A 14,712-nucleotide genomic window follows, 5' to 3' on the forward strand; every position below is an offset into this window, starting at 1 on the left:
GTATGATTCGCCGACAGAGGTAAAATGTTCGTTACATATATTAAGAGATTCAGTAGTTCCATTTTTATTGATATATAAAAGATCTAAAGGTTTGTTTTTGTGGTTATCTATGTAACAAATATTTTTAACTGCATTCCAGAGCTTTTTGGGGTTTCCTACACTAGATCTAAGGATATTGGCTTCATACTCGCGTTTCAGCTTTTTCAACAGATTATTAGTAAAATTACGATATCGGTGATAGACGTGGAGTAAAACTGTATCAAGAGAGTTTCGTTTAACTCGAATGTGAAGACGATCTCTATGACGGATGCAACGCAAAAGACCAGGAGTTATCCACGGCTTTAAGATATATTTTGACCTGGAACAATAAATTTTTTGAGTATGTTTATGAATTATTGTTAGTAGTGTTTCCGTGAATGTCTCAACCAAAAAATGTATATCCTTTATAGCCATAACTTCGGACCAATTTACTGTTTTCAGGTCGTGTTTGATGAGATCTATATTTCTTTTAAACATAAACATTTTTTGTGTCTGAGTTTTTATCTTCCCGAGTCTCATGCCAACCATGACAGTATCGTGATCTGTTATATCAGATCCACAAACTAATCCCAGAACGGCTTTGTTCGTTTTGACAAAAATATGATCGAGACACGCCCCTTCTCTAGTAGGTTGTGTAATCGCGGGAACAAGACCAAATTCTGCCAAGATACATAAATAATCATGCCACCAGGAGTTTGCAGACTGTGGCAAAATGTCGATGTTGATATCACCCGCCAAAACCAAATATTGAAAATTTAGTGTTGTAAGGTGCATGTGCAAAGAACCAAGAAATATTGAAGGATTTCTGAAGGACGGGGAGCGATAAATACCTAATATGCAGGTTTTTTCATCCAGCACAAGCTGCAAACAATTTGCATCGTCGACTAAAGGTTCCGACACTGAAACGCTCAGGGCACTCCGAACATAAGCCACAACTCCACCGTTTTGGTTAATGAACTTGCTGGTTTTATATGCAGTGTAATTAGGTAGTATAGGAATTTGCAACAGATCATTGAGCCAACATTCTGTGAGTATAATGACATCATACACAATATTTAAACGTTTTAATGCTACAATTAAACTATCGAAGTTTTTATTTATGCTACGAATATTTAAAGAAAAAATTTTTAAATTATATTCACTTGTAAGATAAGTTCTGCAGGACTCAAGGTTAGAAACGGTGTTACATTTTATTTTATACGAATCTAAGTCTGTTGCAATGTTATTCGCAGCCATTAGAAATAATTTTTGAGATCCATTTGAGTATATTTTTTACGTATTGGGAAAAAATTGTGACACGAGATTTATATTATATTAAGATTAATTAAATGCATTTGCAGGCACAAACCACGAAGCGGACCAGCCCGCACATCTCACGCTACAAGACGACTCGGTGCCCGTTAAGAACAATCTCAACATTTACGATGGACCGGAGGCTAGATTCTGTCCTGCTGGTGAGATAATTGTTTATTCTATAGTATTTAAGAATAATTACTCTAAAAAATAAATTATTATTAATACTTTTCTTAATAGACTGCCAGGGTTAATGGTGTATTATGTGTAATATGTATTTACTTCATATAAAATAAACCTAAACTTGAAAGTTTATCGTGCAGAAAAAAAAAGGGCTGGAACGACTTTGTATTAAATTATGTACAGAACTTGTACATTATGGTAGATGGGGCCTTTTAAAAAAATCAGGGAGTTTGGTTTTAACTTTTAATACAATTATTTTTTTATATTTTCAGGTGTATACGAGTATGTACCTATGGAAACTGGAGATGGACAGAGGTTGCAGATTAATGCTCAAAACTGCATACATTGTAAGTATAGAAATTGTGTGTATTTGTTTTAATATAAAATTGTCTACATAGACACAAATAATACGGAAAAGAAATTGTTGAATTGTTTTCAATAGTTTCCTGAATATTTCTTGTATTTAATTTATAGACTGAATTGTGAGACATGTTACCAATAATACTTTAATTATAGCATAGATAAACATTTCTTAAGCTTTTTGTGCTTAACTGCTAGACATTCCTTAATATCGATAACGGCTACTGGCCATTAAGTCATACAAAACTATATATTATTTCTCTTACAAAAATTATTACTAAAATACAATAAAATTGCAGGTAAAACATGCGACATCAAAGATCCGTCACAGAACATCAACTGGGTGGTACCGGAAGGTGGCGGTGGTCCAGCTTACAACGGAATGTAGATTATTATACAAATACTATTTATTTGTGAGACATAGATTATGTATCTATACATAATTACATAGACAATGTAGAACTTGGCATTAAAAAAATATTTAAGAAAAATGCGAGGAACGAAATTTGGATAGAACGTTTTTAAATATTGGCGGCAAATCAAAGCCAAATTCAAATCGAATTACAAGTAAAATTGGAACCAAACGCTATGGTATATGGTCAATATTCAGATAAAAAAATGTGTGCGTGTACACACGTAACAAGTGAAACTTCTTTATGACCTTATTTTTCAAAAAATAATTTACTATATATGCAACTTTACAGAAATACGTCGAATCACGCGTGGTAGGGATAAGAAAAAGATGGCGCGTAACGAAAAAATGTTACACTAATTTTTTTTCCAACCCCGATAAAGAAGTTAGTTTCACTTCAAAAAAAAAAAAAAAAAATGCGTGAACGAAATTTCAATCGAGAGTTTTTAAATATTGGCGCCTATAAAAACTGAATTCGAATCGATTACAAGTAAAATTGGAACCTAATGCTATACGAATATGGTTGATATTCCGTAAATTGTGCTGCTATTATAAAGTGCTAGTATGATTGATTTTGAAAAGCAAAACATATTGGCTACTTAGTCAATATAATATATTGCCACGTAAAATTAAACTGTACGCACATAATAAGATGGTTGATTTTTAAATCAATTGTTTCAGTGCGATTTTATCCGCAATGATCCATATGGACTTAGATTTTTGAGATATCGATATCTATGTCTTAATAAATGATAAATTAAATTGAACCAAATAGCATATAGGTATTTTTTGCGCTTATTATTTTAAGTGCAAATTACAAGCAGTTGTAGGATAATCTGTGCTTTCCTTTGACTATTAATTTTGACCCTTTATTTTCTATTTTTACAATACTAACGAAATATGAAGTATGAATGGAAATATACTTTTCTAATTGATTTTGTGACAAATATTTTATTATATTTTCATTGTAACTGAATTTTAAATCAATTATTTATATTCAACAGACTTTGAAATTCATGAATGACTCGTAATTTTTGTTATTTAATCATAAATATAAATAGTTAAAAGAAACGTTTATAATTTTAAATGTTTCATATTTTAAACTGAGTTTTATTCTGTATATTGAAATATAAATCATTATTTATATAAAGTATGTAGTTATATGTAAATAATGAATGCATGGATACAGTATGAATGCATAATATTTTTTTTTTAGTTTTATACTTTTAATAATATGGTGCTTAGTTCTTACCTATAAAAGAAACTAAACCTACCAATTTCAGAATATATTTTTTGAACGTTTTTGAAGTATTTTTGATATTAATCTTGTGATGAAATTTTAATAATTGTGTTCAGTCAATAGTAATTAACTACAATAAAAGCAGCTGTAAGTACGTTTTGAATAAGTGTAATTTTGTATGAAGTTTACAATAAACTTTATTTATGTAAATTGTGTTTTATTTACACTATCTGCTAAGCTATCTGCTTAGAGCTAGCGCGCATGAGCAACTTTTGTCTCCGCAACTATGTCTCTCCCATCAACTCTATAGAGAGTTGCGTCGCTACGTGCGCGCACTTTCTTACTAGCCCATAGAGTTGATGGGAGAGACAAAATAGTTGCGGAGACAAAAGTTGCTCTTGCGCGCTGGCTCTTACTCCGGTTTCGCACTGGTTATAATTTATTTATAAGATTTGAATTTGATCCTAAGTTGAAATTGTCCTTGTGGTCCTAATGCAACAAACCAAAAACGATTAACTTCCGTTCACCCGTTTTTGCATAATAAGTACAAAATATAACTAACACCACGGACTGACACGAATTCATGTATAAAATTTATACTCACAACAAATAGGTCGAGAATTACTTACCTATAAGAGAATTATTTATTAAGATAAATAAAATATTTATCGCATAGGTTTTTAAACAAATTTATTAGAGCATCTATACGTAAAATGGACATTATAAATCGGACAATGTCAATCGTAATTCGTAAAATTGATTGACAGTAAAGTTATGTTAAAATGAACATTTAAACAAACATTATTTTTCTTTTGTAAACTAAAATTATATTACAACTGATATAATAAGTACACTCTTACACAAATATACCATAGAATACAAAAATGGTTGGGATCATATTATTTGCAATAATTTTAATACCACTGCAACTGGTGAGTTTTTAATACTACCAAACACAAAAATCATAGCACAAAATCGTTTATTTGCGACGTGATAGAAAGACACGTTAATTTGTTTATTAACACACTTTCGTAGTTATAATATAGTAGGGAGAAAAGACTACGTACCTACCATGGAAGTATGTCTACTTACAAAACAGTACTTCTCTAAGCATTATTCTAAAAGTACTGCAAAATATGTTGTATGTAGTTTCTAGTGCAGAAAGCCTCATATATTATATTGAGCGTTTTAATATTTAAAAAGGTTTCAACATGTAATTTTACTTCTTAATTACGTACAAAATTTCGTACCTAGTCATTTATAATATTTTGATGGCCTTGACAATGTATTATAATGAAATGTTAATTAAGATTAATGTACTGGGGTTATATCATAGATAATACTGTATATATAAGGGTTATATATTATAATATTTACTATAACTGTTCGCTTTGCCTGTGTTGACTTTTATTGCAGCGGAGATAAAGCTTACAAACTAAGAGCTAGCGCGCAAGAGCAACTATTTTGTCTCTCCCATCAACTCTATGGGGAGTTGCGTCGCTACGTGCGCGCAAAAGTTGCTCTTGCGCGCTAGCTCCTCTCCTCCTCCTTTTTTTTTGAAGTCGGTCAAAAAGATAGACAAAGTTTCGATTTATTAAATACATATAATTTTAATTATAAAAGACCTGAAACTGCCACGTGTGACATATTCTTTGAATTTAGTGCCACGATTACATTATAATGAGGTCACGAGGAAGCTTTATGGCGCGAAAAATTAGACTGTCCCGTCAAGAGAAGGGTATAATGTAGACCGTATCCAGCAGTTAATGTTGGTCGTGAAATATGTTTCGCATTTTGTTTGTATCCAAATTGAAATTACAAGAATACAAGCACTTAAAAAGTTAAGTCGAAGTCCTGTTCGAATCCAACAAACTAAAAATTGTTAAAAAAGTTTCATCTATTCTTAAGTTATAAATAGGTAGTGACTAACTGACTAGTGTAACGAATGTCTTTACCTACTTTTATAAGTTTGTCTTATTAATTTACTGACAAAAAATGTGTGGCACTCGAGGAATACCGCGGTAAAGCTATTGCATAGCAACGCATCGCTGTGCCGGTTGGAGTGGGGGGTGTTAGCTTTTTTCGTTACGGAATTTTTACATTCGGTCGCGCCGCGCTCAAAGTCTGAGAGAGCTTTTAAGCTATGCTATTATCCAAACACATCTAAGACTCCGCTATTTGCGTCCTGATTGTATTGTTACCCAACCCTTCAATAGACCCTTCATAATTTACAATATTCATAATTATAACCCACGAACAAATAAAAACATATTAATAAATTGTATAAAGCGCGCGAAAGCAGCAAATTACGGAATAAACGAGAATTTACGTTTGATGATAAATTACCTCGGCTCCAACACCCCATCTGCTGGTATAGCTCATCAAACATTTTTACGAGCTAAATTTGTTTGTACCTACCTAACCCCTTAGTATCGGGTCAACCATTATATTATTCTTTATTACTCGGTCTATTCATTTTGATCGCTCGAGTATGATTTACTGAATACTCTCTGCGACGCGACGTGACGTTGTTTTAGTTCCGTTTCATCTTTATTAGCAGCTCTTTTATTAGTCCAGTACCTAATAAAGAATTGTTTATTTTTAAAATTTTTAACTGGTATTGTATTTTGAGCTTTGTAAAGCGATGCCATTCTTAAGCCTGCATTATTCTCAAACATTGTAATTAAAATTTCTTTTTGAAACAATTTTGTACTATAGTTAGATATATAGGTATACCAAATAGCGAATTACGTTAGTTATTTTAAATTCTTAGAAATAAAAAAGTATAGAAGCGATGAATTTCAACCAGTCGTATATAGATGAATTTTAACCATTTTGTAAACATAATTTACATACTTTTATTTCTGAACGCAAAATTACAGTGTAGGCTCAGCTCTATAAAATTGGAGATAACACGGGTGAAGTGATTGTTAATACGAGTGTATGGGAGCAATGAATCATATCAAATTAATTAACATTTCACCCTCGTAAAAATGGATCGTTAATGAAGATATTCCTTTTGCTTAATAACACAATAAGCCCCTGTCGATGTAATTAAATATTGGCTTTTATTTGAGTTCATTTTGATTGGGCACTAGCTATTAGCCTGCGGTTTTACACGGGGGCACACGTTATTTTGCGATCGCCGGTTATCTTTTAGATGTATTTTTTGAAAAGTTATCCTATGCCGTTTTTTATACCTTATTACATTTAGGAATAAATCATTTTATTTCAAATCTGTATGGAGGCATGTGATTATGATCAAATCTATAGGCAGAGATTATATGGTACTTAGATAAGGTAGATTCTCTGTCCAGGGTAAGGGGAATAATTACCCTACGCTTCGCCTATAGCTACGCTTAGCTACGTAATATCTCATGAAATGATTCAAGAAATTATAATCCATCTAGACCCAAGCTTCACCTGTACTAACTACTAAGTCGAAACTCTCATTTTTGTTTCAATTACAAAGTAAATTTTTATAAAGTCATTTGTACGAAACACAGCGCACAAAGGATAGAGAATTGAAAAAGTTAAATAATTTCAGCTAACGAGACTCCCTCCGTCTCTGATCTTATTTATAATCTTTACAAATGCGACTTTATACATCTGAAAGTTTTTATTTTGAATTTTCTAAGGCGGACCTCGTTTTGTTTTACTGCTTAGCGTTTTTCTAAATTGGATGCTTGAAATATCATTTTTATTCAAACTATCTTTATAAAATGGCGGCCAAAATCTTGGGAATTCTTTCTTATCTTGAAATTGTAATTTCATTGAGACTTGAGCTAAAACGTTTCAAATGTAACTGGGTTGTTTTGTGGAGGGCATTAAAATCAAACTGAATATTTATTCCATTCATATACATTTTTATTACAAGGGCTTGTGAATTTTCATCGGTTCGTCTCTACTGTCTCTACATACGATCTAGACACGAATTATTTTTTCAATGTTTTGATTCTTGTCCTTTGTTTCATGCTTGACTAATAAAATGAAACTACATATACCTACTCAAAAGTTCATTTTTATTTATTTCAATTAGTTGTTGTATGGTATAATTAACTACATAGAATACATCTTGTAAAATAATATTTTACTTTCAGATGTAAGTTCCATCTTGTACAATAATAGGTTACTTTATAAATTGTACAAAGTAGGTAGGTACCTGATAAAAAAATTTGCATTGAATTATTGCGCCACAACCTTTTCAATCCTCTCCTCAAACTGTTCCTACCCTATACATAACAGTGCAAGTCAGAAGACTATTACTACTATCCCTTCAACGTCTCCCGTTCAACACTCCACGGCATCGCGGCATACCGCTCAGCACTCACCCTTGACTGGATGGCTGCTGAAGACTTCCGACAGAGGGAACTAGCTGCAGCCTTTGAAACAGAAGCCCCTCCTGCCAGAGTTGTTAGCACGGATTGTATAGTATATCCACGGCCTACACCAGGAAAGGTCGGAAGGCTTATGTTGGAACTGTTGAAGTAAGTAAATGCATTGAAGTTGTTATATTCCATCCTCTTTAATCCCAATTCTCCTTCCTATCTTAAAATCAATTTAAATTCTTAGATTCAGGTTCCTACACTCTTCGTTCCGCCGATAACCTTCTCCTTAGCTTTCCTTCTCACCATACTTCCTTCCTTGGTAACTCATTTGTTGTAACCGCTATCAGACTGTGGAATTCTCTGCCTGTGGATGTTAGACGAGCTTCCTCTATAAAATCTTTTAAAACTCTTTTATATAAGCACCTCTCCAATTTAGCATATCCTTCTACTTAATATTATGTATTTTATCCTTTCCTATTATTAATTTATATATTTTATGTATTCTATCTTCTATAATCTATATTATTATTTTATTTATTATATCAGCCACCCGTGTAACATGTACGTTTCTTCTTTATCTCTTACCTTGGGCAGTCTGGAAGATGTCGCTAGTAAGCGATAAGGCCGCCTTATGTACCTACCTTTTGATGTACCTTTGTATAATTGTAAATATTACTTGGTGTGGTATATTAAATTGATAAATAAATAAATATATAAATAAGTTTGAAATGTTAAATTAGTATGATTGTGGTTGAAAGTGTGAGTTGAGTTGTGAGTGAGTTGTGGGCTAAAGTGTGAGTTAAATTGTTTAAGTGAGTGATAATGATATAATGTCGGAAACAAATGAATCGTTATATTATTTATTTATTGCCTTACATCAACATATTCTCAGCGATGCGAATTTCATTAATATACTCCATACTTAATTATTTTTCTAAAAGGAATCTAGAAGGCGACGAAGGAACGCTTGTCTCTGAACTAATCCAAGTATTAGTTCGTACAAAATTGCTAGTTGAATCGTCGATATTCGAAGCTGAACCAGATCTGGACTCGCTGGTGAAGACACCGATGATGATGATGGGAGAACCCCACACCACCTTTCCGAGGGTCCTGGCTGTGATATGGATGCTAACGACTGATCCTGTCACCACGAATAAATACGGATGGTGTCCTATAAAGAAGGTTTGTCTTTTTTATGATTGTGAAATGAGTTCGTCTGATATTCTTATATTTTTAAATATGAACATAAATGAATTCGTTCATGTGCCATTCGATTGATTTAGAAAAGAGTGTACATGAAGTTGGAACTGTCGTGTCGATAGATGTAAAAGTATTCAATATGTATTGTAAAGCACTTGCATAAAGCAGTTCGGCTTTTACGTACTTTATTACAAATTTATATTCATAAAATAACTTATATGGTATGTGATGCGTATTGCTTTGGCTAAGCCATGCAAAAACAATCCTGAAAAATAAAATTCAGCGAGCCTGAGTAACAAATTACTTACCTCAACGATTTTTCGACTCTACATAGATTTTCTTTTAAGCAAACTTGTCAACCTATTAGAAAAATTTTACAGGTCAACAAATACCTATCAGGGGCGAAGCCCTACGAGATAGCGAAGCAGATGCGACAACTCGAGATGGTGGTGGCGAGGGCCCGGTTCATCATGGAGGAGTTCGTTCAGAGCGTCACACCCGCTGACTTGTATCAGACCACGTCGCGGAAAGTTAAAGTTAGTTTACATGAGGAGAAATCTTGTAAAAATATGCATCTTGTCCGCTTAAAAATATTCTGCATCGATTATGATTTATGATTATGAAATTAAATAATCAAATAATTGTTATATTTTGATTGCTTTTTGTCTCTTTTTTTTGTGTTATTGCTGTACTTCTGCCAGAATACATGTTTATAATTGTTTTCTCCTTATGCAAAGGCAAGAGTAACAATACATTTTACCAACTATGTTACAGAGAACGGAGAAAAGTTCAACTTCGAGGCGTGCTAAGAAACGTCAGAAGATTGTGGCGACGGAGGTTAGTAGAACCTTCATATAATAATTTGGAAGTTTCAATAGGAGACGTTTGTAGTCGTCGTAGTCTTTCCTACAAACCAATTATAGATTACTAAAGAACTTCATAAATGGGCTATCTAACACTACTATTCTTTTTATTATAACCTGTATGATGTAAGTACCTCAAATTACCACATCTTTGAAACATCTAAACAATCTCTTCGTACTTAAATATATTTTACTTTTAAATAAATCTTTTTAAAATTATTTTTTTAGATTCCCCATCCAAAATACAAGCTGGAACGCCTGCAGTCCCCACAACCAGGTCAGGTGTCACCAGAGGTAGAAGTGAGTCGATTGATTGTCGCCAATGGATGTACTGCCTCTACCATGTCTGTGATTTTGTTTGTTAGCAGTTTACTGGTTTAATAAACTATTTATTGTGTTGTGGTTATTTATTTTTACATTTGTACGATAGATAATTGCAATTAGTCACAACAGTCACCTTTACAATAATAGTATATGATCTATAATTGAAAAAGAGTAAATAGAAATAAAAAAATAATAATTGGCTACCAACTAAAAAAATAAATACGTAATATATTAATAATCGAATACGTAGAAACAATAAACACAGGAGAAACAAAAATAATGGCAGATGTTTTACTGCTCTACCATTTGATGTTTAATTAAAAAAAACCTACAAAGAAATCCGAATGTTGGAACGGCTTAGTTTAGTGATAACTATTAACTAAGCCAACTTGAGCAAAGCAGCGGATGATAATGATATGCTAGTTGTTCATAACAAAATTATTATGATTTACATATTTGTACAAACTACGTCCATTGTCCAATTTTACTTCCGAAACAAAATACGTGATCATATTACTGAAAAGTTTACGATTTAAATGTTTTGTTGAATGAAGTTAGAGCTAGTGGGATATTTGGATATTTGTAATTCCACGCGTTATCTGTGACGTTTCAGTCTCACGTTGCTGTCAACCGGGAGTCTGTGGTTTCGCACGAATCATGGCCGCCGCGCGGGAAATACCGCTACGTGATTTTGCTTTTAGCGATTTTCGCGAAATGTATGCGATTAAAGTTTAATTATTTGCAGATACTTTTTTGATTCGTTTAATCTTATTTGTAATGATTAAATACACTGTACAGCATTCATTGAGTACATTTGTTCTTAGTTTAGCTATTTAATTGTATGCTCTATTAGTCTTAGCGCTATGATACTAGATTTCCGACCACGGCTTCGCCCGCGTTTTCAAAGAAAAACAAGCATAGTTCCCGTTCCCAGGATTCCGGGATGAAACCTATCCTTTGTGTTAATCCAAGTTACCCTCTATATGATTGTTAAATTTCATTAATAATTTCAGTAATCGGTTCACTTTCGGTTCAGTAGTATTTGCGTGAAAGAGTAACATGTACACACACTTAATGTTTTATAAACATTCTGTACAAGAGTCTAGATTTATTTACTCTGTATTTTCTGAGAACATCTTGTATAATGACGGTTCCGTTGATTTCATCAAATATATTGATGTCACAAACAACTCAATAAAATATAATATGATTTGAATCAATAATAAGTAAATTATAATGAGTACAAATCCTTGACATGGGAACAAAATTGTGCGAAATAATATTGTTTTTCATTATGGTTAGTGGGAAATTCACTTCTTTTATTATTTATTTTGAAGTGAAACTTGTTTATGTTTGTTATGGAGTAAGGCGACAATTTTGGTATCTTTGAATCTTGCCAAAGAAGTTTCACTTTTTCCACGTGTGCTCGCGCACACACGATCTTTTATTAACATTTTGAAGATTTAAGATACCTAATTTGTTGTAGATGCCTGTAAATAGTGTAGACTTTGATGGTCCTGAGACAGAAGACAAGGTATCCTTCAGGCATTTGAAACGGCCCTATGAGGATGTTGAACTGCCGTGTATGAAAATACAACCTTCTAGTAGAGATATCATCAAACGGTTTTACGCTATTTTGCCTTAGTAAGTCCTTAATCATTTAATGAACTCCATCAAATATAAGAATCGGTTCAGTAGTATTTGCGTGAAGGAGTAACAAACATACATACACATATTTCCATCCTCACAAACTTTCGCATTTATAATATTATAGTAAGTATGGTATAGTATATATGTATACAGTATACTATATAGTATAGTAGGTAGGTATATATAATAGGATAGGATAGTAGTAATTTACACGAGAACATTATTCGCCTTAAGAAATTACGGCTGAATATTTATCAACTACTACTATAGCTACTAATATTTATACATCATTTTTCATGAAAGTGACGAGGAAAATCGTTGCAAAAACTCTATTTTAGAGCATTACACAAAATCTCATATAAACTCTCTCTTTAATACTGCTCAAGATATCTTATTAGACTTCTTGTAGCACTTCAAGCGACTAATACATTTTTTTTACTACAAATTATACTACATATTATATTACGTATACACTAGCTGCTCCGTGCGGTTTCACCCCCGTGGCTCCACTCCTGTTGGTCGTAGTGTGATGATATTATATATATAACCTATAGCCTTCCTTCCTTTTTCAAATCGGAACAATAGTTCCCGAGATTAGCGCGTTCAAACAAACAAACAAACTCTTCAGCTTTATAATATTAGTATAGATTACTCCGCCGAAACTGTTTTGCTACAGTTTCGACCGTGACCACGCGAACACTGCTTTCCTGCACAAGTACCGCGCCACCGTCCACGGTCTGGCCGACACTGAGCAGCTGCTCGACCGCGAGGCTGCGTACCACGCGGCCGTGCTGACGCCTTTGGTTTTTCTGCAGCAGTATAAGGACACCTGGTGTTTGTTGGAGCGGGTATAGTTGGTTCATCTATAGGATAGAGAATATATAATATATTCAAGCGTAGAGTGAACATATGTACATGAAGAGTGAACTTCTAGGGAAGCGCGTACCATCTTAGACCACATCTCAGCTTAACATCAGGCGAGATTGTGGTCAAGCGCTTCCCTGTCGACAATAAAAACAATAAAAATCTACATTGCAATGCATGATGTTATATGCGATTTATTTACTTTGTTAAGGGTGTGACAATAACTAGTTTAGTGGTAGGTACAGTAAATAGATTATTTAATACGAACAGGAAAGCAACTTACCTTATTCGATAAAGATATGCAAAATGTGCTTGCTCTTTATAATTAAAATTCAAAATTATAAGTAACTCCTTATAATTCGGCATAAAATTGTCGAATAATTTATTGAAAATATATATTTCTACAGTTCCACCGAGCCTTGCGTCTGTACCAAATATCGCATCCCACTGAGAAGAGATCGGCTTTGAAGTTACTTCAAAACTTTCGAGCTGTTAATAATAAGGTATCCACATTTATATTTAAAAGTTACTTGCGTTATTAGTTGCATCCTATATTGCTTTGTGAACGAATAATGAATTGTTTAAGTTGTATTTTGTAAGATGATGATGAATAAGATGTTCAATTTGGGTTTGGAAGTGAAATATGCTGATGGTGCGTTAGTTAAACAATACTTAATGTTTAGTTAATTATGTACTATGTATATACTTCCTTTATTTTTTGATTCTTTAATAACCAAATTATTTGTGAATAGGTGCGTATATTTGTATCAGAGCTGCCTGGACCAGCGACGGCAACCCGCGCCTCTCCCCCTCCTGAACAAGACGACGAAATACACGATAAAAAGGAGTTTAAATATCTGACAGAACTTATTAAAAATCTTGGCTGAATCTGTGTTTTATTTTATGACCTATTCGATTCGGTTTTGGCTAATGTTAACTTAGTTACATTGAATAACTTATTATCATGAAATCAATTGTTAATTAAGTAAGATACTATTAATATAATTAAATTCGGAAATCATTTTTTTTTTATAATATTTAAATAAAAATAGAGTTTGTCGCCCAGTGAACTCTACTAAAAAAGTAAAAATGTTCATAATTTTTGGTCATTTTAAATAACTATCAATAATTTAAATAGGTACTTTATTCTAGTTTTGATATGTAATTATGTACATATTTAGCTTAATTATATTATAAAAGAATAATGCGTGCATTTTAAATAAAATCGATTAGTGTGTTTGTCTGGAACACTTGTTTAAATAAAACAAAATGTGTTATTGTATTCGATCCAACATATTTAACGGACTGTGCTAGAGGGTTTTTTAATCGTATAATTTATTATTATAACCAACCTATATTTGATGAAGTCTAACTCACAGAACAATAAAAATGTTCTGTGGTCTAACTACAGTTAATCTAAGATTATCTATACTTTTTCTATTCTTTATAAATTTATACTTATCAAGTACTTACTAGGTTTCCGTCCGCGGCTTCGCCCGCGCAGTCAAAGAAAAACCCGCATAGTTCCCGTTCCCGTGGGATTTCCGGAAATGCGTCATTTTCCTGGGATAAAAAGTAGCCTATGATAAAAAGATGCTCGGGTATCGAAATATCTCCATACCAAATTTCATGAAATTTATAATATAAAGTATGGTTTTCAATGCCATAAAACCAAAAATATCACATTCAGTATCTATATACTATCATGAATGTCAAGATTAGTTGGTTGAAACTTGAAAGCGCTAGTTACAGGAACTACTGGTACGAATTGAAAATCCATTTATTGAAGAAAGCTATAAAATGTCACACTACGACCAATGTAGAGCATCCACAAATATGTTGCTAACACGAAATGAAATATTCCTTTTGACCGCAAACGAAGTAACGTCAGCTAGTTGATAGTCCATATTTGAAACTAACATACCAACCAAGGCTGCACCCGCTTTGTCAGCAATA

At 32.9% G+C, this 14,712-nt stretch overlaps 2 protein-coding genes across 2 annotated transcripts; both read left to right on the top strand.

Moving 5' to 3' along the window:
- Positions 1–4,411: 4,411 nt before the first annotated feature.
- Positions 4,412–10,299, top strand: LOC123701168. The gene is made up of 6 exons (XM_045648563.1): positions 4,412–4,459; positions 7,773–8,014; positions 8,797–9,037; positions 9,436–9,591; positions 9,830–9,892; positions 10,147–10,299. The coding sequence occupies exons 1-6, from the start codon at positions 4,412–4,414 to the stop codon at positions 10,297–10,299; spliced, it is 903 nt and encodes a 300-aa protein (XP_045504519.1).
- Positions 10,300–11,426: 1,127 nt separating this feature from the next.
- On the top strand, positions 11,427–13,643 carry LOC123701358. Its single transcript, XM_045648791.1, has 5 exons — positions 11,427–11,539; positions 11,729–11,886; positions 12,569–12,740; positions 13,164–13,259; positions 13,509–13,643. The coding sequence occupies exons 1-5, from the start codon at positions 11,498–11,500 to the stop codon at positions 13,641–13,643; spliced, it is 603 nt and encodes a 200-aa protein (XP_045504747.1). The 5' UTR covers positions 11,427–11,497.
- The last annotated feature ends 1,069 nt before the right edge of the window (positions 13,644–14,712 follow it).

The sequence above is a fragment of the Colias croceus genome, chromosome 21 (genome assembly GCF_905220415.1).
Source record: "Colias croceus chromosome 21, ilColCroc2.1".
Taxonomy (NCBI): Eukaryota; Metazoa; Arthropoda; class Insecta; order Lepidoptera; family Pieridae; genus Colias; species Colias croceus.